This window comes from Quercus lobata, chromosome 3, assembly GCF_001633185.2.
Source record: "Quercus lobata isolate SW786 chromosome 3, ValleyOak3.0 Primary Assembly, whole genome shotgun sequence".
Classification (NCBI taxonomy): domain Eukaryota; kingdom Viridiplantae; phylum Streptophyta; class Magnoliopsida; order Fagales; family Fagaceae; genus Quercus; species Quercus lobata.
The window spans coordinates 48,599,593-48,626,056 of record NC_044906.1 but is presented as its reverse complement, the minus strand read 5'-3'; the positions used below and the strand labels follow the sequence as shown (position 1 = coordinate 48,626,056).

Genomic DNA, 26,464 nt, shown 5'->3' with positions numbered 1-26,464 from the left:
ATGTTTCATCTAATTTTTAAATTTGTGTGTCAAGTGAATTATTAGGTGCAAAAATCAAAAAGTGTAAATTCAATTAGATTCTAAATTGAATTTTAATGGAAGTTCAATTTTGTGCCATGTGTCCCATCTAATTTTTTAATTTTTATGGCAAGTAAATTATTGGGTGCAAAAACCAAAAAGTCTAGATCCAATTAGATTTTGAATTTTTTTTTTTATATATAAGAGAAAATCCAATTAAATTAAAAATTAGAGTCTAATTTTGAGTCATGTGTCTCATCTAATTTTTAAAATTGTGTGTCAAGTGAATTATTAGGTGCAAAAATCAAAGAATCTAAATTCAATTAGATTCTAAATTGAATTTTAATTGAAGTTCAATTTTGTGCCATGTGTCTCATCTAAATTTTTAATTTCTGTGGCAAGTGAATTATTCTTTGTTTCTTGTTCGTGTCTACCCGAACGCTTGATATTCCGTTGTTGTATTCCCTTCTTACTGTCATTGGCGCCACCGTAGTCGTAAAGTGAATTCCTAGAACCTAATTGTAAGGCCCGTTTGAGCCAAGAGAGGGCGTGTAGGGCATGAAAGGTATAAGGTTGGTTAGGGTATGTGTTACGAAATGCAACGGTTGTGAGAAAAACATGATAACTGAGTGTTGAGCCTAGGATAGTATGGATAGGTTGTGGAGATCCAACTTCTCTATCAGCTCCAGGACTAGTTGTCCTCCTGATATTGTAAATGAAGAAGATCACACTATTGATGATAATGAGTTGATCCCTAATTTTCGTAATTGGAATATTCCTAAAGTTGATACTAAAACTGTTTATAAAACTAGTTTTGTTGAAAGTACTTTTCATTCTGCTTACAAGGCTAGAACTGTTGAACAAATTTTCTTTATTTCTAAAGTTCATGAAAAATGCTGTTTGTTCACTAAAAGGAATATTAATGACTTCCTTGCTGCTAAAAAATTCAGTTATTTGCATATTGGTATGGTTCAAGTCGCTATTAAACCACTTACCCGAAAGGGTATTAATGCTTCTGTTCTCATGTGTTTAAGAGATGCTAGATTTAAGATTTTTAAAGATAGCATTCTTGGTATGATTACTACTTCTATGTATGATGGTCCTATTTATTTTAACTGTTATCCTGATCTTACTCTTACTTTGGATGATCCTAATATTGTTAAAGTTTTGACATTGAATATTGCTTTATCTGGTTATTACATGGAAGAAGGAAGTAAACCTTTTGCTTTGATTTATCGCATTTATTATAGACTAATGAGTATTCAAATGAATCCATGTGCTAAGATTCCTAGAGAACCTTCAGGTAAAACCATGTTAATTCAATGTTCAACTCCTGATGCTAAAATTCAAGTTCCAAAAATGATTCAATGGCAAGATGTTAAACTTCCTAATGATTGGTTGTTGGAACAAGAAACACGTCCTGCTAAACTTGTTTTTGATGAACTTGATCTCACCCATATTCAACAATATCTTGATGGTACTGTTAAAATAAATTTTCAAAACAATCCACCTTTGAGGATCAACGAAGGAAGACATTCCTTTGCTGGATCTAAAAGTATTTCAAAAAGAGATCGAGAGATCAATGAATTTTTGAAAAAGAATTTGGAAAAATCCTCTGATTTAAAGCTAAAAGGAGTTTCTAGTAGTAATTCACAAGTTAGCACTCCTTTCTATTCTACTAAAACTGAATCTTCCTCTCCTTAAGACAATGTTGCTGTTAATGACGAAGAAGACTCTGTTTCTGTTACTCCATCTGACTTTGATTCTCCCCCTATTGAAAATGCTTCTGTTTACCAAAACCAATTAAGAGTTTTGACTATTTTGGATGAACACTTTGAAGTTGATTTGGTTTCTTTGTATGATGAATTTATGCTTGCAAAAAACAGAACCAAAAGAAAATATTTCCAAAATAATTTTGCTCAGTCTGAAAAAGACCGTGTTAAAAGAAAATGGTTGGAAAAAATGAATCAATTGAAAAAACATGTTTTATTTTTTGATTTTCTTGAAAACCATTATGTTTCAAAAGATGAGGTTTCAAACCAGCATTTAAATGTGATAAAGAAATCAAATTTTGTTAAAATTGATAAAACCATTATTAGGTCTAGTCATCCTCCTCTTGACTCAATTTTGATAACTACCAAGAAAGATGTAGTGACAAAAGAGGAAGTGAAGGCCTCTCCTTTCAAAATTGCTGATGATAAAACTCCCATTGTTAGTCTTATTGAACAAAACAATTTTACTAATCAATCTTTGCATATCATTGGTCAACAAATTGACCGTATTGAAGAAAAAATTGTTGAAAAATCTGTTTCTGAAAAATCTGTTTCTGTTAAAACTGAGAAACCTTTGATTGATTTACCCAGTTAAAGAGAAAAAGTTATGTTTAAAACTTCTCAGTCCAAGACCCTTGAAATTGTTGAAAAAATGCTTTCTAATTTAAAAGTTAAAATTGAGGGTACTTCTACAAGTACTTCAACTGCTCAAACTATTTCCAAAAAAGAGATTGTTTCTGAAGAAAATACAGATTTTGATACTGTTTCTTCTGTTTCTGCAAAAAGAATCTTTGATGATGATTTCCCAGAAATTAAAAGATTTGTTGGAAACTCCTAACCCATGTCTTTTACTAAAAATTGGTATCCAAAACCCACTCCTCTTGATATGCAGTTTGAAGAGAGATCTTTTCAAACACAGTTTTCTGTCTCTACTGATAAGCTTTATGAATGGAATATTGATGGTTTGTCTGAACAGGAAATCATTAATAAAACGAGTCACATGTCTATGGTTGGTATTACTTATCAAAATAACCATGATCTTGATCAACCTGAAATTGTTAATTTGCTTGTTACTGGTTTTTCTGGTATTCTTCATGGATGGTGGGATTCGTATATCACTGAAGAATCCAGAGAATCTATTAAACATGCTGTTAAAAAGAATGATGAAGGTTTGCCTATTTTTGATGAAAGTATTGGTCGTGGTATTCCTGATGGTGTTAATACCTTGATCTATACTATTCTCAAACATTTTGTTGGTACTCCATCCAATATTTCATCTCGTGTTTCTGATTATTTGAATAATTTGAGCTGTCCAACTATATTTGATTACAGATGGTACCAAGATGTTTTTACTTCCAGAGTGATGCTCCGGAAAGATTGTCATAAGCCTTATTGGAAAGAAAAGTTTATTGACGGTCTGTCTCCTATCGTTGCTCGTAAGGTAAAACAAGAATTAATGGGTAAAAATGATTCTATTGATTATGATAATTTGACCTATGGTGATATTTTCAGTACTATTAAAAAACTTGGTATCAATATGTGTAATGATGAAAAATTGCTAAAACACCAATTAAAGAATAAAAGAAAAGCTAAATATGAAATGGGAAATTTCTGTGAACAATATGGTTTGCCTCCTATTGCTCCTTCTAGGCAAAAAAGTAAAAAACATAATAAAAGCCATAAAAAAATATAAAAAACACAGAAATAACTTTGTTAAACCTAATGAATTTTATGCTAAGAAGAAAAATGTTTCTAAAAAATATGTTAAACAAAGATCAGGTAAAGGTAAATGTTTTAACTGTGGTAAATTTGGACACTTCAGTAAAGAGTGTAAAGAAAAACTTGGTAAGTTAAAAAAAAAATTTAACATGCTAAATATTGATGATAAAGGGCAAGAAGAGTTATTTAGAATCCTTGAATCAAACAACTCGTCTGATTCTTTGGAAGATGATTTTTCTTCTTCATCTGATTCTTGCTATCAATCTGCTGATGATTCTTCTGATTCTCCTAATATTAAAATTGGTTGTAGAGATTTTTATTGCAATATTATTAATGCTCTCACTAAGAGTGAAGAAGATGAAAAATTAATAATTCAACTAATAAATCAAATTCAAAACCCTGAACTGCAAAAAGAATATTTGGATAGGTTTAAGAAAAATTTGATAAGAGATGAAACTGGTAAAAAACCAAAATCTACTATAAGTTTTGAAGAAACTTTAGAAAGATTTAATAAAAAGAAATCTAAAGAACTAACTGTTAATGATCTCCAACATGAAATTAATGTTGTTAAACAAGAGATAAATGAATTAAAACATGAATTTAAAAGCATGAAAAGTGATAACAATAATCTCAAACAAGAATTGATAATGTTAAAAATTGATAAAGATCTTAATAAATCCGATAATGAATAAGATAAACAAAATGAGCACAACGATGGAGGTGAATCCAGTCAACAGGCTCTTCTTTCTGATAAAGGTATTCCTGATACTTTCACTGATCCTCAACTTGCTTTTGTTAATAAAATACTTCCTCCAAAATGGTTTACAAAAGTTAAAATTATTGTCTCTCCTGATTATCATTTCACTGTTATTGCTATGATTGATTCTGGTGCAGACATTAACTGTATCCAAGAAGGATTAATTCCTTCAAAATATTTTGAAAAATCTACTGAAAGATTGGTTTCTGCTAATGGCTCTGATACCATAAAGGGGGAAGGGGATGCAAGTTGATGGGAAGAGACGGAAGCACAGTAATATTGTAAAGAAAACAATGTACGTAACTTGAAAATAAATAACTTGAAAGTAAGAACAATAATAAGGCGGTAGAACCAACCAAACAGTATATATCAAAATAATTCAAAGTAAATGAAAGCAATTTAGAACCGTCCGGTATGGCGGTAATCCGTCCAAGGTGGCGGTAGCAACAAGTAGAATAATGAACATAAAACTGAAAATACTTGTTATTGAAAGTAGGATAAACACTTACAGTAGTAGTGAATACAAGATCTCAACAGTTACAAATTAACAGTTACAAAACTTGAACTAGTCCTAGTTACAAGGTTTGTAGGATTACAAAGTTTGTAGTGAACAAGGATGAACCAGGTAGTAGTAGTGGAAGTAGGGTGTTCTCTCTCTAAGAAGGCTAGTTCTAAGGGAAGAGAAATCTGAACTAAACTTGACTTGAAAAAATTCCAAAATTTAAGGGACAACCCCCCTTAAATAGGCAAAATTTCGGAGTGAACAGTGTCATGAACAGTAAAAGTGAACAGTGTCATGAACAGTAATCTGTGAACAGTAAAAGTGAATAGTATTTTTTTCACTTTTTGAATTAAAAACTTCTGAACTTTTTGTCTTTTTCTTTGGTCCAAACATTGTCAGGAGAAACATGGCAAAAGGAATATCATGCATGCCATAGAATCTCTTTTCTTTCTTTTTTAAAAGACTTCATCTTTTGTTGGTTTTATTGAAGCCTTTGTCAGACGCATCTCCTCATATATCATCATGGCTTGTGGCTTTTCAGAAACATTTTGAATATTGTAATAATTTTGGCCGTTGTGCAGGCTAAACAAATAGGGGAATCAAAATCTTCTGCAAAATCCGGAGTATCATGAATCAGTTCCGGATTTTCCGCAACATATTTGTGAAGGATAATAAAATATTTTGGCTTTTGTGCAAGCTAGACAAATAAAGTAGCACTAGTCTTGTAACAGTAGTGACCTCAGGAATATACTCATCAATCAGTAGAGGGAGCATCGGATGGATAACCATCAAAAGGATCAAAAGGACCTTGTGGAGAATCACATTCATGCTCATGGTAAATAGCATACTGGTTACAGAATCCACAATATAAAATTGGCTCAAACGTTGGAGTTTTCCCCAGGATGAGAAGACTCTTTGGATTACAATGATCAGCAATTCGTAAATGAGCAATGGCATCAGAATATGGTCTGGGACCAAAGACAGAAATCCTATCTGTGCTTCCCATGAAATGATAATTTTTCCATAAATTCTGAGCAACATTAATAATCTGGTTATTAAAATAATTTCTCCAACATTCTGCAAGAGCAAAAGGATTATCAAAAGATAATTGAGAATTTCCTTCAAACCATGGTCCTTGGTGAGTGTGACCATTAATGAGAATGAGACGCTTTGAAGGTTGGACATTCATCCAGTTATCTCTTTCCCATTTTGGCAATGTACTCCAACACCTGATGGAAGCAAAAGGACTGTTAAATTCTTTAATAGCATCCTGGATAATTTGTGGGAGTTGGCTGGCTTGATAATGGCTTGTTAATTTTATAGATTTGATAAAGCCATATTCAAACATTTATGAAAGCCAATTAGGGTCCCTATCATCATCATCATCTAAATCATTAGCAACAATTGCACCATCATCATAATTTATCAAGAGGCCAGGAAATGGGTGTTTCTTTTCATATACTCTGAGAGTACTCCCAAAGTGTTCTTCCCAATCAAGCTGAATAAAGACATTATCACCTTCATCCAATTCGTCAAGATCAGGAATAGTGGCTGTGACAAGTTTCTTAAAACATTTGAACCATAGGTTGAAAAACCTAAACATAGCCTTGCTTCTTAGAATACGAGATTGTATATCTGATGGCAAGTTGGCAAAAGCACTTCTTATCATAGATTGGGTCTTAAGACTCAATCTAGCATAGTGAGTGCCCATTATAGTCATTTTATCCTTTGAATGGATATCCTCTTTGCCAAAGAGTTGACTAATGTAAGAATCAATTGGAATATTTGGATGGTCAGCAAGATGGCTTCTAAAAGCCTCATTTTCTGAAATAAGAATATTTCCTGGAACAAGGTTTGAAATAAGGTCATTTTCCGGAGTAAGGATTTTTTCTGAAATAAGGTTAGCATAGCTTATATAAGCTTCATTCTAAGCAGTAAGATTAACAAGGTGGATTTCGAGAGCTTGGAGGGTTGTTTCAAACAGGGAACTATTCTTTCTGGTAAAAGCAGCATAGAGATTATCAAGAATATATTTTATGGAATCTGGTAATTCACTATAGACTCCATTATGAAATTGTAAGGATCTAGATAAGACTTCCTGTAGAGCAATTATCATATCACCACTGGAATATGTCATTTCAGCTAGGACATATCCCTGAAGGGATATTGATCCGCTGGGTTTTATCCCAGAAGATGCACCTTCATGCATTGCAAAAGGTCCCACTGGGACTCTTTTGTTTTGAGAATAGTCCTGTGTAGGAGTTTTTCCCTTGTTTTTCTTTTCTATAATAATCCACTTACTAGTGGTACAAATATGAATATTATTATTATTATCCCACTTATTAGTGGTATTTATCCACGCATCATTGTCCGATTCCTGTAAAGAATCATTGATAATGTCAGGATAATGGATAGTATTTAACATTTTGGTACTATGAAAATTACCTTTAAAATCATCAGTGAAATATTGGTAAGAACTCATCACAAGTTCTTGAATAAGTTCATTCATGGGGGAATCTTTCTTATAAGACAGATTATCAATATCAATTTCAAACTTTGAAGCAAATTTGAATTTTACTTTCTGTCCAAAGGGATATATAATACCACTATAAAAATATAATTTCACTCTAGGCTTTATTAATAAAATTATATCCCAAGATTTTATTATCTAAACACTTGAACCCTTCATGAAAAAATTCATAGTAATACAAAGTCCATAATATATAATTGTCACTTTGAAAGGTACTATCTCTTAATCCTTGAATTCCCAATTTAATCCTTTAAGTTATTCATATATTTATGAAATCAAATTTCATAAAATATAAACTTTAGTGACTCTTTACTAAAGTGGTTAGGCCTAACACTTTGAATAACTAAACTCATTAAACTTAACTTAAGTGAATATTTTATATCTCTATAAAGAGACTATAAATTATATTTTGAGAATATGTGTTCCTTCAACACTACGTGTGGTTGCTCAACATATTGAGGTTTTAACTGTTAGATTAGATCTCACTTATGATTATCAAAGCATCTTACTTTTCATGATTGGGTTCACTATCCTCTCAGGATTAAGATTTTATGTAAATGAAAGTCGTGAGATTTATTATTCAGTTGATAGTAATTAATAGAATAATTAATCTTATGGCGGTCCAGTTCAATATGTCTTATACTGTTAAAACTCATCAACATATCAACTAGAAGTCTTCAATTCCATGATAATGTTCAAATATTCATGTTACCATTTGTCAGGGGCGGTTTTTCAAATTGCCCATATAATATTTGGGAAGCCAAGACCGAGACTCAACTTTGGGCTTGAAATATGGCCTAGTGGCTATCAATGAAGTGTGAAATGCTCATTTTTGTTCAAAATCCAGGTTGCATCCAACAAAATTATAATAAGGCCCCAAAAATACCTCTTGCAACGATAAGTTAGCACAAAGGATGACTTACCACAATAAGTGCTTAAATAATAGTCCAACGGTAAACAAGAGAATCGTCCAGTTGTACATGTCTGAAAAATTAATAAATGTATTTGCATAGTAAAAATTATGCGTTTCCTCTATAGTCGACTAATATAAAAGTGGACTCATTATAATAAGTATACAATAGGAAAATGGTCCAACAATGAATATGACAGACCTCTAGCAGTAATGTTTGATAAGTTAATAAATGTGTGTGTTACATGATAAAAATCATATATTTTTCTTATTATTATTAAGTCAATCATGAGGGAAAACTTCCATAGTATCCAAGACATTATGGCCTTCATTATAATAGCAATAAATAAGGATTAAAAGCTATAATTACAAGTAAAAGAGGAAAATCAAGGATGGAATGAAGGGAGAGAAAGACTCCCAGCTTAGTGCAGCAAATATTTAACCAAGGTTCTTATGCCCATGATAGAATATGTGGAAGAATGTATGGTAAATGATGGAAACACTCTTATATGAGTGGCTGAGCAAATATATGGTGACGTGGGAATAAAATGGTAAAGGAACTTAACTATTTTTTGCCATGGTGGAGAGAGATTGATTGTAGCTAATCATAAGACCATTATGGTGATGGGTTTTGTTAGAAAATAGAAGGAATGTTTGTGAGTTGATGGGTATGGGCCTTCATGAACTAAAAAATGAACTTATTTTTTAATTAGGGGCTGAAAATAACAAGATTGATGGAGACTTTTGGAGGATTTCGTCCACCCCCCCTCTAATGGAATAGATGGCGCTTTCCTTTAATAGTGAAGTTTAGGGAGCAATTAGCAAAAGCCAAAAACGTTGGGTCTGATCAGCAAGGGAATTTTCAGAATATCCATCATAAGATTTAGCCAAAAATAGTGTGAGCTCCTTTTTAAATGTTTATCTCCTTTGGGTAATGTCAGAAGGAGCTGAAATTCAAAGCATCTAACCTAGGATTTGGCCAAAAATGGTGTGATTTGCTTTTGGGTATTTTATCTTCCTTGGGTAATGTCATTAAGTACTAGGATTTGGAGATTGATCTCAGCCAATAAGATTAAGACAAACATGGGGCTAGAACTTGGTTGTTGCAACTAAGATTTGAGTTTCAAAGAGTAGGAGGTATCACCCCAAAACAGGTGTCAAGCTTTTAGCCTACTTCAGGGAGCTCCGTTAAAGATTTTTATACCTTCCAAACCACATTTCCCTAAATTTCCCCTTTAGGAATTCATGGGCTTGGTTCATGAATTAGTTTTTAGACATTTTTAGTTCTTCAAAAGCTAGTTTGCTGAAGTTTGGATGATTTGATCATGACTTCCTCCAACGGTAAATGAAACGTAGGGAGGAAAAATGGCATTTATTGCATTTCAACTTTTTGGTGTCAACCCAGCCTCTGGTACTGTTCACATCAGAATTGGCAGTGGTATAGACACCACTTTTTGTACCCCTTATGACTCAAGCCTCTGTTCCCCAATGATGGTCGAACTCTAAGGCCCAAGGCCAGTTTAAAGCTTAATTAGATACTAAATTGACTAGAGGAGTGTTAAAATGAAAAATATAACATTTTAAATGAGCAAAAATCTATTTTTGGAAAATCAAATGACCAAAGTGGCCATCAGCTTAAGTACGTGAGTGGTGGCTTGCATACATAAGTTGCAGCCGGCGTACATGAGCTAAAGCATGTGTACGTAGGCACATTCTTGCGTACGTAGCTAGGGTTTCAGAAGCATATGAAAGACAAATTTTCTGCAATAATAGTCGAGGTTTAGAATGAATCCCACATCGTCTGAGAGGCATACTGAACCCCATTTTTTCAACTATTAAAAGCCTTACATGGTACATTTTCAAAACACACAGAAATCCCACAGAAAAAACCTAAGATTCATTAGAAAATAGTGAATCAAAAGGGAGTTTTTCACAAAACACTCTCAAGTCTTTTTTATTTTTTTGGTACCATTTTTTACCCTAATCCTTTGAATTTAAAATTACTAATCACTATTTTATTGAATTGTGATAGATTTGACTGAGGGGAACGGTAAAAAATCAAGCCTAGGAGTTTTTGCTTTAAGATTTGACTAAAGGGAATGGTCAAAAATCAAGCCTAGGAGCTTTTACTTTAAGGTATTCTTTTGAACTTTTCTTTTCCCTTTTTCTGCCTTTAATCTTTTCTTTAATATGTTTCTTTGTTTAGTTTATGTTTATATATGTTTGTTTAGGTTAGTTTTAGGCTTTCTTTATGTTTTTTAGCATGTTAGGTTGCTCGATTTACATTTTTCTATTTTGTTTGGTTTCTACTATGTTTCTGTGTTAATTAGGTTTTCTAGGTAAGGATATGCATACACATGATCTAGCTTGCACACACAGGTTGAACTCATGCGTATGTAGACCTGTTCTAGTGTGCGTGATACCGTTACCTAGAAACCCTAATTTTTGTTTGTTTTGTTTCTACTTTCATATGTTTGTTCTGTGTAGCCTTTTTTTCATATATTTTAAGCCCCATAACCGCTTGTCCATCTTTTAACATGTTTGTTATCACATGTTTATGTTAGGGTTTTATGCTGGTTTCTTACTTCAATATCATGAACATGCATCCACATGCCCATTCATGATGCTAGAGGTGCTGCGAGGTAAGTAAGATAAGTCATGCATTCACATAAACATGCATGTTGATTGTTTAATCCTCCCTTGATATATGTGTATGAAGTTGATGCCTTGTTTTGATTTATGATGTGATTTCCTTTACTGCCACGTTTGGGTTGCTGCCTTGCTTTGAGATGTATGATAAGGTTTCACATGCTAAGGTTTATCATATGTATTTGACTCTTTATTGCTTTAAGGATGGATACATGTCTTGGGATGAATGATGTCATGATTGTATGCTTAGATGTATGCTAGTGTGTGTGTGAGTATAGATGCAAGTGTTGAACATGTTTTTAATAAGGTTAGGATGTAAGACACAATGATGGGAGGCCAACCTTAGGGTTGGGCGATCTTGGGTGCCTAACACCTTCCCAAACCTAAACTCCAAACCCATACTCTGGTAGTAAGACCAAAGGTCTTTTCTCGAAAGGACACTATATTCATGGTTCTTAGACCATATAATTAGAAGGCAACTCTGACACTCTTTTCCTTTACACACACTGTGGCGACTCCGCTAGGGATAGTGAGTTTAATTCCTATGTGTCTTGTTTTTTAACCTTAATAAAAACTTTTTCAATACTTTTTTTGCACATACATCACTGGTTCCTTTTTCCCTTAACATTGGTTGGTGATGAGTGGGAAGATGGAAGGCTCCATTCGGGCCTAAATTTTCTGAAGTTCATCTCACCAACTCACAATCGGTGCCATTGCCTATAATGGGCCTTGAGTACATTAAAGGTTTGCTACAAATCCACTATGGTGTCCATTTAGGCCCTCAGTTGGAATCATAGCCCCCCTACTTGTGAGTGACCAACTTATCTATCCCTTTATCCTTATGGAGCCTACCCACACTAGAGAGATCCGTGATCCTACCATGTAGGGTATCCTTTATATATCTCTTGTTTATTCAACCATATATCATGTGTTCACCTAATTTTAAAGGACAAATAAAAGGTATAAAAATGGAAGGGATGGCCCTAAAGTTATGGTATACCTTAAGATGTTATGGGACAAAAAAGAAATTCTCACATATTAGAGGCTTGTTCCTAAATCGAAAGGCATATCTTAACTTGAAAGGTTCATAAGACCATGAAAGCTTGAATTTGTGTAAAAATACAAGAGCTTGTTTAGACCCCAATATAAAAATTACCGCTCGGTTAATTTTACTCTAACTTAACTAAGTGCGGAATAAGAGTAAATGCGAGCGAACAAACAATAAAACTACTCTAAGCCATTTTCATCAAATAACAGCAATGAAATGAAAGCCAAAAGAGTAGGGAAGAAGGATGTAGACACAAGATAACACCATGATGTGTCATCGAATAGAAAATCGAAGAACTCGGCGAAAAACCTCTCTACAACCTTCCAAGTGGTAAATCGATCCACTAAAGAATAAGTTGGAGTACACGAATAACAAAAGACCCTCCAAGCCTAGTCTACCCCATGTACTTGAGCCCTCCAAGCTCCTGCTACCAACTGACTTGATGAAGTCTTGTCTTCTCTAGCTCTCCGGATCACGCAATTCAGCCTGATTGCATTCGCCAATTGATTGGCTTTTCCAATACTTCCCAGCAGTACTAGAACCTCACTTTACACTCAGAATGGGTGTGGTAAGTGTTTGAGCTATCAACCTCTCAAAAGATTTGGATATGAAGAGGTAGGAGTTAAGGAAAACTACAAAGGATTGTGTAAAGGATTGTGGGTATAGCAATCTCTAACTCTCAAGGGTAATATCTAGGGTTTCTCTCTAAAAAGCACTCCTTACAATATGCAGGTAATGTGGGTATATATAGTGTGGGTGAAAACATGGCGTAGCAGATATGCCAAATTAGCAAAACAAAATATTTAGTGGGTATTTTGTGGAAAGGCCTTACCTGCGAATTACTTGCAAAAGCTAGTTGTCATGACTCTTTGCATTTCAGTCATGCGCTCTGCACGTGACTCACTTCGCAGGATAGCTTCTTGCAAATCTTCTTGCGAAATTCACTTGGTCTTCAATAAGAACTTAAGTCTTCACACTCTCTCTCACACACAACTCATACAATAAAATCCCACATAAAATACAGGATACATATGATTAAACAAAAATACAATCAAATTTGGCACGGAATTAAAGCCAACACAAAATAGTTGTAAATAACAACTTTACAATCTCCCCCTTTGGCTATACAGCCCCAAAACAGACTTTAGACTTAAACGTGAGTTTGGGAACAATGGCAAAACTCACTCAGACCTAATCTAGAAGCTGTAAAACACTTGCATGTATACACCTGTATCCTGAAACACTCAAACACAAACAAAACTTTCATTAAATTTATGACAAGTTGAACACAAGGTACGTGTAGGAGCAAGTAAAATACGATCAAGGTATTAAACAAGATATAATCAGTGAAGCATAACATGATCAAACATGAACAATCATTAAAGAATGACTACAATGAACATTTAGCTAGTAAATGATCATCTGAACGTGCAATGCAATTAAGAACAACGCAAAAAAAAAAAAAAAAAAAAAAAAAAATCAATTGCATGTCCAACACACAATCAATGCAAAACGCTAAGGTATTTGCATCAAGGATACAAAATCCAATAAAGGCACAAGTGTGGAGTACTAAAGATAATGCATAGATAATCTAAAAGTACTTAAAAAGCTACAAAGCAAGGATACATAAACAAAGTACTAAAGATACACTGAAGTTTTTAAACTAAAGTACTTTAAAGGTTTAAAAGAAAGCAATGAAAATATCCAAGAGTTATAAAAACTATAAAGGTAAAAGAAAGTAGACTACTAAAACCAAAGTAAACTACTAAACCACCACCAAAATAAACCAATATCTATGAAATGTAATGCTATGCTCCCCCTCAAACTATGTAGCTCCCCCCTCAAATTTCTCCCCCTTTTTGATTGGAATGGCCAAAGAGGCTAGAACTGCTCGGACTCGGATTCGGAGCCATCTTGCTGCTGCCGCTGTTGCTCCATCATCATGTCATCGATTTGAGATGAGATTGCAGTGATTTGTCCTTCGATGTAGGTGAACAGATCCGTGGTGTGTTGCACATATGACTATAGCATACCATACATCTGCTCAACCCGTGCAATGAGACGGTCAATGCGATTGGGTCCTCGTGCTTGTGCTTGGGAAGAAGGTTATGTTGAGCCGTCTGGGGCTGATTTGAACTTGTCTATTTCTTCCTCCATGTCCCCGCCTTCTTCCTTAACATTGTCCCTTGGGAATTGAGAAATTCCTGGTCCAGTGATATGGGCTTTGCTTTGGGTCATTGTTTGAGCATCAATTGGATAGTCCCTTTGTACCATGTTAAGACCACTCAAAAACTTCAACCTTGTTCTTGCTATAAGAGCCATAATGAGACTTGGGAATGGCAAGACTGTTCTCAAAATCTTATTGGTGACGCATTTGGTCAAGGGGTAGTAGATGTGATTGCATATGTCAATCTCCTTATGTGTGAAGAGATCATACAAAAAAACAGCTCTTGGACCGGAAAATGTGGTCAAGTTCGTCACCGGGTAGAGGTTGAAGAGTATTATATAGGCCAATGTCCTCATCTTCGGGGTGAAAGGAATGATGTTCAGCGACTTCTTTTTGAGATTACAATCGAGGAGTTCCACAATTGGCTTAAGAGAATCCAATCTGTCATCATATTGGATAGAAATTTGTTGAGATGGTGGATGAACTTCCAGTGCCTCTTGGATAGTTTCCCTCATGACAGAAAATTCTCTATGCCTCACCCAACAATTTTATACGCTCCCCTTCCACAAGGGCATTTGGGAAGAATTCCCTTATGATTTCGGCAAACACATTCTCACTAGGGTTCAGCAGCTTTGTCTAAGTCCTCTCCTTGAACACTTGGTCCAAGATCAAGAGGTCCAAACTATTCATTATATTGAATTGAGACCTTTGGTCCAAGACATTAAATGCACCTTCCAACTACTAACCTTAGAGAGAGAGAGAGAGAGAGAGAGAGAGAGAGAGAGAGAGAGAGAGAGAGAGAGAGATCTTAGTTTAGTAGGAAGTTTTGAGGATTTTCAGAATGAGTTGAACTGTAGGTAAATGAGGGTATTTATACTAGGTGTGGGGGAGCTAGGGATAAGTCCCTAAATAATGTGGGACTCAATAAAATTAGGTTTTCTAAAGAAAAAAAAATGTAGGATCAAATTCAAATTGAGTGGGGAGCAAGTCAAAGCAAAAAAGAAAGGAGATCTGGGGATTCTAGTCCAAGTGTCGATTGGCACTTGGTCTAGATCCTCTTTGGATCCTTTCCTTTTCCTTTTCAGTTTCAATTGCTTCTGTTCTAGTTTTTATTTATTTTTTATTTATTTTTGATAAACAAGGTTATCCAAACCTCTGTGAGTATTTGACTTTTCCCTTCCAATTGTGATTTGATTTCCTCAGAATTTTGACTTCCTTTTTTGATTTCCCTGGTTCTCAAGGTCAGCAAATTAATTCCAAAAAAATTTAATTATTTAATTACTTGTCTAATTAATCAATTTTTGCCTATTTTGTCGAGAATTAATAAATGCTTTGACTTTGGATTAAATTGGGTGCATGCAACCTTACCATAAACTCTATCCTTAGCAAATAGGATTATGATACATCATTTAATTTAAACTAGTCTACAAGACTATTGAAATTAAGAGATTATGATTTAATTCATGCATATGCAGCTTACCTTTAAAACTTATTCCTTTGATATTTTTTTAATCCAATGGTCCAATTAATGCTCATGCATTGTCATTTTAATCATTATATCTTCAAATTTATTTTACGAAAAGTAGTTGGAGATCAAATTGCAAAAATTACAGTCATGCCTTGAAGACATGAGAAGGTATATGCAAAGTAATGCAAATGAGGTTTGAGTTGCAAAATAGGGTGTCGACAATTATGCCCTAGTTTCTTTTAGATTTAAGCATGTTTTATTTCAAGTTCTTCACATGTTCTTGAATGCTAGCATGCTAGATCTAGTTTGTTTGTAGTCTTTGCTTGTTTTAGGGTTTTAATTCAAGAGTTTGGTTAATGGATGCCCTTTGGGCATTTGTTAATAGACCATTTTAAGAAAGTTTTGATACCAATTTTGATGATACACGAAAATCAGCAGGCTGGAATGCTTTAGGATATGGTATTGGCTATAAGTTCTGAAAAGAAAGAAAGAACTGTTAAGGGTGATTAGTGTGACCTGGCCAAGGACCCTCTGACGGTTAAGTTAGTTTTCTCTCTAAAACACAAGAATGAGAAATTATGAATGGTAGAACTTACCTTGAGTGAAAGGGACTTAGCTCCCTTTATAGAGAGTTTAAAGTGGGTCTATTCGTACGGATCCACCACCATCATGGGTGATGTGAGTAGTTAATAGAGAAAATGGGTAAATGGGGTACGTGGAGAGGATTACAGGAAAATCCCTCCACGTTTTAAGAGAAGCACATCATAGTCAGATCATATAGAAATTTATGAGGAGTTCTTGTAGGATTCACCTAGTGTTATTTGGTCATCCATAACTTTGTGCTATGGATGACTTCCCTGGAATTAGATGGTCTTATTATAGAGGGACATGCATTGTTCCTATGCTTGATGCCATTGTTGGGCTCCTCCTCTTAAGGTCTTTTGGATGTGATCAGGTTATGGACGTGGTTTCTTTGTGGACGACCACTATGGACGAACACTTTTAACTTGAGTTCCCATCAAGTTTTTATGGAAAATATAAAAAGCTGTCAAAAAATCTTTTTTTTTTCTTTTTTTGTAAAAAGTTTCTTTTAGATATAAGCATGTTTTATTTCAAATTCTTCACACATTCTTGAATGCTAGCATGTTAGATCTTGGTTGTTCTTAGTCTTTGCTTGTTTTAGGGTTTTAATTCATGGGTTTGGTTAATGAGTGCCCTTTAGTCATTTGTTAATGACTATTTTAGGAAAGTTTTGATACCACTTTTATGGAAAATATAAAAAACTGTCAAAAAATCAATTTTTCTTTTCTTTTTCCTTAAAAAGTTTTTAAAAATATTTTCTAAACCAATGCCCTTAGGGCAACCATTAATTTTTCACCTTGTTTCTTTTTCCAATTCATGTTTGTATGCCTAGAATAGGAGTTTTCCCACGCTCTTGATTGCATATTTCAATCTATAATAACATGTTATTGGATTATATAAATTGTTTGAATGATATGATATGATATGATCATTAGCCATCAAAATCTAGAAAACCAATTTCACTAAGCAAGATGGGTGCCTAGCACGTTCACATTTATCACTTAGCCTTCGAACTTAGATCAAAGGTTAATAGATTATGTTTTTTCTTGTAATTTTCAATTTCTAGATTATAACTAGGAATCAAAGCCATGTAATTTTATTAAATTGTATCTAAGACCAAAACAATGTAATTTTTTAGTTATTTTTCAAAAGATGCATAATTTCAATTTAAACTCATCAATAAGAGATTTAACTTTTAACTTTGAATTTTTCTTATTTTTCCAACTAAATAAATGACGACTCTATGTAAAACCCTTAATTTAAAGAAAGATAAAATTAGTAGAACTTTCATTCTTGATAGGCGCACCAATACGACTCCACTCATTCGTGTAAGTTATGTCAAACCATTTGAAAGGTTGGGCCAGACACGATTTCTCACATTATGATTGCAATAAATTACATCAAATGTTTTATTATCGAATGCCTTAAGATGCCTATTAATCAGACAACAATAAAATACTCTCTTTTCTTTTTTTTCTTTCTTTTCCTCTCTCCTATCATTTTACCTTTTTTTTTTTTTCCTCTTCTATTTCTCTCCCACTTTGGTTTTGCCAAACAAAGTGCTTGTAGGATGAAATTCAGAAATAACTATTTATAAGGGGTCAAAACAAGAAAAATCGAAATACTATTAATAGACGATTATACCCCTAAAATTAGTGTTGCCCTAGACACTTGGAGAAAGATGAAATGAATGGCTGAGATCTGATTGCATCACAATCGAACGGTCCACATCTTTCAGCGTACCCTTTATAATCATCTTAACCTTATTTACCAATCTCAATTCGTTCTACTGACGTTCGCGCTCTCCGCAGAGGTTTCTAGGGTTTTTGCTTCCTCATCTTCTCTCATCTCTCCATTCAACATGGTAAAACTTAGAGCCCCCAATATCTATTTTCCGATCTGACTCGTTTCGGAGTTTTTAAGGTTTTAACGGTTTCCTTTCCTTGTAACTTGGGTTTGGTCAGGTTCTTCAAAACGACATCGATTTGCTCAACCCTCCTGCTGAGCTTGAGAAGAGGAAGCACAAGCTCAAGCGTCTTGTGCAATCTCCCAACTCTTTTTTCATGGTAATTATCTTATCTTTTTTTTTTCTTTTCTTTTTAATTTTAATTTTCTGATATTAATAAATTGATCTGTATTAAATTATGGTTTAAATCTGTGCAGGATGTGAAGTGCCAGGGATGCTTTAACATGTAAGTTCTTAATTCTTTGTCTTGAAACTGTGCTTGTTATTTTGATTAATCGGATTACATGGTTAATCATATTATTAGTGTTGTTGATTCATGGTAATTTTAATGTTTGTGTAAAATGAAAAACTGGGTGTTAGTATTGAATTAAGTTTTGAGAGAAGTGAATAAATTTACGCAGAACAACGGTGTTCAGTCACTCCCAAACTGTGGTGGTGTGTGGGAATTGCCAGACAGTACTGTGCCAGCCGACTGGTGGGCGTGCTAGGCTAACCGAGGGTTGCTCTTTCAGAAGGAAGGGGGATTGATTGATCTTGATCAAGGTCATTCCTTGTTGCTATTGCTAATTGCTAGAAGAGTTCGTTTGAGGAGGAAATGGGGCATGCCCGGTTTTTGATTTGGTGTTGGGTTTTCTTTAAGAATATGTAATTTTGTTAGGAAAGAAGTTTTGAACATCTATTACTATATTAGTGTTGTTATCCTTATCATGTTTGGTGAAATTGATTTGGGTTCTGTTTGACATTTAATTATATCTTCACTTTATTGTCATCTTTATTGTTTGTCTTCATATTGTGTTGCTTATGTGTTCTTGACAGTCTCAATCTGTGAGATAGGAATGTTTTGCGTAATTTTAAATTTTCTGGCTGCTCAATTTTAATAGCTCTAGGTCATTAGTTAATAGCATATTTTCTTGTAGATGAAGCCCTTCTGAGCATGGTCTATGACCTTTTATCAATTTAATGCATCTTGTAGTATCAATAAAGTTTCACAAGAACACGGTTGACATCTAAGTAGAGTTGTTGATGAGGTTGGATATGAATTCTGCTTGTAGGAGTTGATATTGACACTTGAATGCTGGGTTTTAGGATGATCGATATCTGAGCATTAATTCTTTTTCGGATTTGACTGGCATGAATTTTTGTTTGTTTTTTCTTTGGTTAGCATTCTAGCAAAAGATGTTTGGCTGTTGTCTTTCATTTTTTCAAGGACTTAGATCAGAAAATTTACGTTTGATCATTCTGTTTGGAGTCGTACACATGCTTGTTCCATTTGAAAGTTTTAGAACATTACTAATCTATTTATTAGTACATTTATTTATTACAACTTTGGTGTCTAGACTCTCTTCCCTAATTTTTTTATGACAACTTACTAATCTAAACAGACTGGGAATTTGTTGGAGCCCTAGTTCCCTAAATACTTTTTGTATTGAAAGTGGTCTACTTGTTAAAAAGACGAGATAGGAGGTGGTAATCTTAGTGTGGTGAACCTGAATCTTACCTTAAATTTTGTAGGGTCATAGATATGTGAACTCCTTGGATCATGATTTCATTCATTGTTTTTTGTTTGGTAATTCAAATGTTTTATTGATGAACACATTACACAGCAAAAGCTCACAGCCATTCTGATAGTCCTTCAAAGGACATTCTAACAAAGATTTCTAGCTTACATAACAAGACTATTAGACTACCAATACAATACCAAGGCATATATGGTCAAGCTAGAGCAAAGACAAGGATTAGCATAGACTGCAGGATCTGCCAACGTCAACTCCTCCAGATTAACAACACCTTATGGGTATCATTTAAGTCCATTTGCTATCTGTCATGGAAGCAGCACATGAACAATGCTACTTCAGTTTGCATTTCTTACAACCTGGGACTAAATGTTAGGCTACCAAAACTTTCAACCATCTTTGGACATTCATGTGCATAGCAGACATGTATGTGCCCCAATTACAGCATAATAAGAAGATTAAAGATTGAATGAGTAGGAACCTTTACCTTCAACTCTAGGTTTAATATCCTTCTTAAAAGATTTGACTATCTGCTCTCTAATCTTGTCAGCATGAATGATTGCATTCCTCTTCAGACAAAGATGGTACACGGTTGCCCACCAAACTAGTTTGATGATGGTTGCTGTCAATGCTTTCCCATTTAAGTGAGAAGATCGCCAATCCAGGAGATCATCCCACTTAGCATAAGGATTTGATATTAGGCAAAGCCTAATTGTTTTAATACAATTTCTGCAAAACACACATGAATGCTTTCCTCTAGAACCTCATTTCATTATCCCTTCTCTTGTGGACAGCTTATTTTTCATAGCCATCCTCCCAATAAAAGCCTGCCTTGTGCAGGTTAAACCAGAAGCTCTGGAATGTTAAACTACTGCTTCACCCTGACTACCCACAATGAAGTTGACCGTGTGAAGAGATTCCAGATGTGCTTTAAAACTGCAGCCCCACCCCAGTCGGATACCCTCTTGAGACCAAGCCCACTTTCTATTTTTGGCAAGCATGCCTTCTCCCACGTGACTCTCGTTTCCTAGACCCATTCAGGAAAAATGATTAAAACATTATTCAATGGTTTTAATCAGTGTCTTAGAGAAAATAAAAATATTGGACCCAAAATTTTGGAACATACAAGATAGTTTGGACTTTGGAGTAGTCAGCTAGGGAAAGACAACTTCCTAAAAGTCCAGGAACTGATCTTTGCCACCATTTTATCAATGAGAGGCTGACAGTCCTTTAAATTAAGCTTATCTGGAATGGGAGGCATGCCAAGATCTTTCAAAGGAAGATTAACATTCCTTGAATTGGAGGCCAAAATCTGACTCTCAAACTTGAAGGACACAGCAGCACAATAAACTTGACTCTTTGATGGGATTTATGGCTGGTCCTGATGTTTCCTTAAATTCATCAAGGGCTTCTTTTATTAATTGGATTGAAGGCAAATCAGCAGCAGCTTTATTAACTGTAAACTTCATTTCCTATTCATATTATTGTTTATTGATGACTAGGCTACTGTAAGGAGTTGTAGGATCTACGAAGAACAAAACTCAAGTATGAGGGAAAAGAGCACTGTTGTCTGTTGAGCGTTTTGCGTGGGTTTGGATTCGGTTGAAAGCCACGTTTTGCGTTTTAATCTTTTCTTTTTTTTTTTTTTTTTTTTTTTTTTTTACAGGCATTACTACTTTAGGGGACAAGAGCACTGTTGAGTACTGTTTATATACTGTTTAGCAATGTTCATAGATTAAAAAAAAATATTAAAAATGGGTCTCACGGTACTATTTGTACATTTAAAAATAATTTTGCTACAGTGTTTTCAGTTTTCAGTTTCCAGTTTCAACAAAAATAAGTTACATCCATAGTACTATTTGTTGCTTGATATTGTTTTCTCGTTTCAACTTATTGATGTTGAAGCCTGCATTTCTCATTGTGCACTGATTTTCAAAATATATGTAGGGTTAATTTTCTTTGGCTTAAACCTAGTGAGGCATAATCCAGTATGTATGTTTGCAAATTGTTAGGGTTTTAAAAGTCCTTTTCACAGAATCCAAAGACCTTGCTCTTCTGGCCTGGATCAAGTCTGCATCTCAATGTTAAATGGTTCTTTTCAAATGGTTATGAAGTTTCTTTACTGTAGTTGAGTTGGATGCTTTCTTAGCTTCTTTGGTTCCTGGTTGCTATGCTTCTCCTTCAAGGCTTGTTTGCAGTGAGACTTTTTAGAGTTTGTGTCACTTAAAACGGATTTAAAAATTGCTCATATTTGTGTGAGATGTTAGTGCAAGATGATGGGCTCTATGGTTGTTATAACTAAGCATAGGATAATTAAAACTTGTAAGAGAACTTATGGGCTGAGGATCTCTTTTTGTAGATTAACAATTTAAAGGAACTCTCATGTGGATGAGTTGTATGGGATTGTCTCATAAGTGGAGTGTGTGACAATAGGGATCATTGTTTTGAAGGTACTTGTGTGATAAGAACATACAAGTGTTTGATGTTTACAGGTGGAAGATTTTTCTTTTGCTAAAAATTTTGTTCTCATGTCTATTACTTGTTTGCTGGGATTTTTGCTTCTCTTAATCTGATCAGAGCTGTCCCGGCCTGATCATCTAGGAGTGCGGTTGACGTGTTTGGTACTCAAGTGTGATGGATGAAATAATTGGATTCATTTGAAGACTTGTGTTTGTGGTCTAGACTTCATTTTGACTGTATTGTCTGGTGATGTTCAAGATTCATTTTAATATATTGCATTACCTTTTCCTTTTTAAAAAAATCTTAAGCAAAGAATTGGATTAAGGTAATAAGAAATGCTTTGCAGTAGTTGACACTGCCTTATTGGGTTGGCGGAATTTTTTTTGTTTCTTAAAAAGGCATGTAGTGCAGGCTGTATCACGCCACTATAGTGTGAACTGGGTGGGGAAATTCAAATCTGGGCCACTGTTGCTGAGCTCTTCTTTGTTTTTGAATGTTTTAAAACGTGTGTTTCGGTTTGCTTTTTTCGGTTAAATTTGGTCTACACTGTCACCGTGGCTGTCCTTTTTGTTTTCGTTAACGTGGGTTTCGGTTTGCATCTTTTGGTACGGTAATGGTGTTTGTGGCTGAGAGCTTGAGAGATGCCCAAATTTTCGATTGACTCGGAAGTTTGGTTATCGTTTATTACCGAAAATTGAAATTAAAAATATTGTAATTTTTAAATGTGGGATCCAGTTTTAACTTAATAATTGTATTTTTTACTTACAGATTTTGTAAACAGTATATAGAATCTATAGAAAAACACCAAATGCAGACACTTTTCATTTTTTAGTGGAATCCAAACTCGAACAAATTTGTCAACATGCGTTTTGTTTTTATTAACCAGAAGACTTATGGGCCCTAGGCCCTAGCCCCTAGTGCGATTCAGTGGTTTTTAACTTTTAATGCCTTTTCTGCTAATAGTCTAGAAGCATTTTGTATATCGGTGAAAAAGGTGTTTCGGTTTTTGTATTTTTTTACTTGAGTAAAATATCATTTGTGTTTCTAAATTATTACATGGGTCCGTTTTTCAGTATGTTTTTGGTCCCTACACTTTATAAAACATTCTAAAATTCATTTTTCCGTTTATATCTGTTAAGTTTGTGTCCTATATGACAGAGTGATGACGGATATTTGACTTAGATTAAATAATTTTATTTTAAAAAAATATGAACACATGGCAAATAATTATTGGCACACATCAAGACCATTTTTGAAAAGCCCAAAAATACCCCTTACCCCCTCAATTGACACGACCCAATTGAAACCCGGTACTCGTGCGTTAATCTCCAAAATCTCCAAACCTGCCCAACCATGAAATACCCACCGGCAACCCCAACCATTACCAGCAATCTCAAATGTAATAGCATCCTCAACCATTCAGCGTCAGCCTCTCTCTGCCTGGGTCAAGGAGATGAAATAAGACTTAGAACCTCAAAATCCCCAATCGGTTGGGGTTAGTGCAAAAGACCCATAATCCCCAAACTCAAATTACTTTTGAGATTGTTTTTCAAAGTATTATCTCTATTTTCTGTTACCGTTTTCAATCATTTCATTTCCTATGTAAGTTTCTTCTGATTTCTTGTGGGAGTATTAGTTTTGAGGAAGGGAAAGGGTGGGAATCATATGTTTGCGCTTATCGATATTGTTAGAGTCCTCCTCATGCTTTCATTAATTTCTTAGCTCTTATCAGCATTTTTTAGCCTTATGACCTTAATGAGTTCAAGGCTTTAGTGATATATGGTTCTTAATGCATCATTCAAACAGTGAGAGGTAAACTTCTCCATACTCTTGTTGAAATCTTTATGCATCTAGGCAAGAGGAGAGTAGAGGGGAGGAGAGTAATGGAGAGAGGAGTAAAGGGGAATGGTTATTCTCCACTTTGTTTGGATGTTTTCAAAATTAAGTAAGGGGGAGGAAAATAATTAGCCTTTTCATGATTTGTAATTTTGTTAATATGGTAAGGGTAAATTTGGTAATTTATTTGGTCAAGCATTTCTATACTCTACTTTTCCTCCAAATCTCTCTAATTTGGGGGAATAAAAAATGAAGGGTTAGAAGTAGTTAGAACCCCTCCAAATCACTCCCTCTCCTCTCTTAAAAAACATCCAAATAAGGTAATTTAACTTACTCTCCCTCCCTCTACTCTACTCTCCCTCCATCCAAACAAGCTATTAGGATTTTCTAACTAACAGTGCACGAGGGAGTGAGGGTCAATAAGGGAGTGTGAGGTATTTTTTGCCTTTAAAAAATGGTTTTCCACATGTGCCAATAATTATTGGCCACATGTTCATATTTTTTTAAATAAAATTAGTCCAAGTTAGATGCCATGTCATCACTCCGTTATGCCATGTAGGACACAAACTAACAAACATAGATAAAAGGAAAAAAATCAAAATATTTTGTAAAGTTTAGAGATGAAAAACAAACTTCTGAAAGTGTAGGCATAAAAAACGAATTTTTGTAATAGTTTTGGGACGAAAATGATATTTTACCCTTTTACTTTTTTAGATAATTTTTAGAAGTAATTTAAAAGATTGCATTCATTAGAAAAGTAATGTCTTGCTTCTCAAAATAACACCAAGAATTGCTCTCTGAGATAGCTCAAAGATTTCTTGGCAAAATCAATTAAAATTTCTTATGCAATTCTTCCAAATTAGCCATTAGTAAGATTCTACTATAGCCTAATTTAAGTGTATTTGTGTGAAATTTCCTCTTAGAAGCTTGAACCTCAGCCCTTATCAAGCGATTATCATGTCAAGAGTGTGCAGTGGTATCAGTAGGATTCTTTTGAAACAATGTTATTGGAGCCAATACAAAAACTTGGGGTATACATTTTTAGACACTTGGTTTCAGGTCCATTGTTGAAACGAAAGTGATACCAATTTAGAGTACTCATTTTATGGTGTCTTAAGTTTTACCATTGCTTCTAAGTTTGGCAATGGGGTTTCCTTTGTATTAAGGGGAAAGACTTAGAATGCCTGGTTTGGCTAAGCCTATATATTGTATAGCTACCATTCTTTATTGTAGTATTAACCGTGGATCTCACATGAATTCTTGAGCGTTGAACTTTCAATTACAGTAGTATGTTTATAGTAATAAATTAGTTAAATTGCAAATTATACTCCTAAAATTTGGGGTGTTTGGATTTTATACTCTAAAGTTTTAGTATTTGGATTTTACTCTTGAAGTTTGGAGATATTTGGATTTTACACCTTAACGTTTCAGAATTTAGATTTTGCCTCCAAAATTTTAAGGGTATTTAGTTTTTACTTTCTAAGTTTGTGGGTGTTTAGATTTTACATCTTATTCAGGATTTGAGAGTGTAAAATCCAAACAACCTTAAACTTTAGGAGATAAAATTCAAATTTTGAAACGTCAAAATGTAAAATCTAAATACATTCAAACTTCAAAAGGTAAATTCTAAATTAACTTTAAGGTGTAAAATTTAACACTTCTAAAATATAAGAGTGTAATTTACTATTTTTACCCTAATAAATTTATCAACGATGAGTGAAGTCCCAAGCGAATTTCACGTGTTTGGAAAAATATGTGGCTGGACAAAATTTTAATTATTTGCCCGCCAAACTTGGTGCAAGTGTGTTCAATTATTCATCAACTTCAACGATGGTGTCGTTGACCCGTAGTCAAGGTTTTTGGCGTGTACTATACGGAGTCGTCAGATTGAAATTGACAATTTTTTAATTAAACTTCGCCGTGAGTTCGTTGCCAGTGTCACTCATGAAATCTCGAGAAGTTCTGGGGACTCCTATATTAACCAATGGTCCAATTTCATCTTTTGCTTTGTTTTTTGTTTTGTTTTTGTTTTTGGTGTTTCCAATTCTGATGACTTCTGGTATGTGCCACAGCTAATATTTATATTATATCATCTAGTGTGTAGCTTGTTTATATGTACAAATACAATTAAAAATAATCACAATTATACAGTTTAAGTTATATATATATATATATGATTTTAAATTTAACTGGTTTTAAATTTTTTTATTTTTGCACCCAATAAATATTTGTCACAAAAATTAAAAATTTAGATGGACAAATGGTGGAAAATTAAACTCCAATTGAAATCCAACTTAGAATCTAATTGGATTTGAATTCTTAGATTTTTATACTCAATAATTTACTTAGTATAAAATAAAAAATTAAATGGAATATGTGGTGCAAAATTAAGAATCTAATTAAAATCTAATTGAATTTTCTCTAAGTTTTGATTATATATATATATATATATATATGGGTTACGTTTAAGTTACATCCGGTATAACTTTAAGCAATATTACATCATTCAATATTTTTTAATTGGATATAAATATTGACAAATCTACCATTAGATTACATTATCTTC

General features: G+C 34.1%; 1 protein-coding gene across 1 annotated transcript; it reads left to right on the top strand.

Annotated features, from left to right (window-relative positions):
* Positions 1-17,877: 17,877 nt before the first annotated feature.
* Positions 17,878-18,857, top strand: LOC115978903 (40S ribosomal protein S27-2). Its single transcript, XM_031100797.1, has 4 exons — positions 17,878-17,986; positions 18,087-18,188; positions 18,286-18,314; positions 18,490-18,857. The coding sequence occupies exons 1-4, from the start codon at positions 17,984-17,986 to the stop codon at positions 18,614-18,616; spliced, it is 261 nt and encodes an 86-aa protein (XP_030956657.1). The 5' UTR covers positions 17,878-17,983; the 3' UTR covers positions 18,617-18,857.
* The last annotated feature ends 7,607 nt before the right edge of the window (positions 18,858-26,464 follow it).

Excerpts from the sequence above, each read along its gene's own strand:
- LOC115978903 (XM_031100797.1), top strand. Across the intron at positions 18,189-18,285 it reads CTCCCAACTCTTTTTTCATG|GATGTGAAGTGCCAGGGATG; the intron begins GTAATTATCTTA and ends AAATCTGTGCAG. Across the intron at positions 18,315-18,489 it reads TGCCAGGGATGCTTTAACAT|AACAACGGTGTTCAGTCACT; the intron begins GTAAGTTCTTAA and ends AAATTTACGCAG.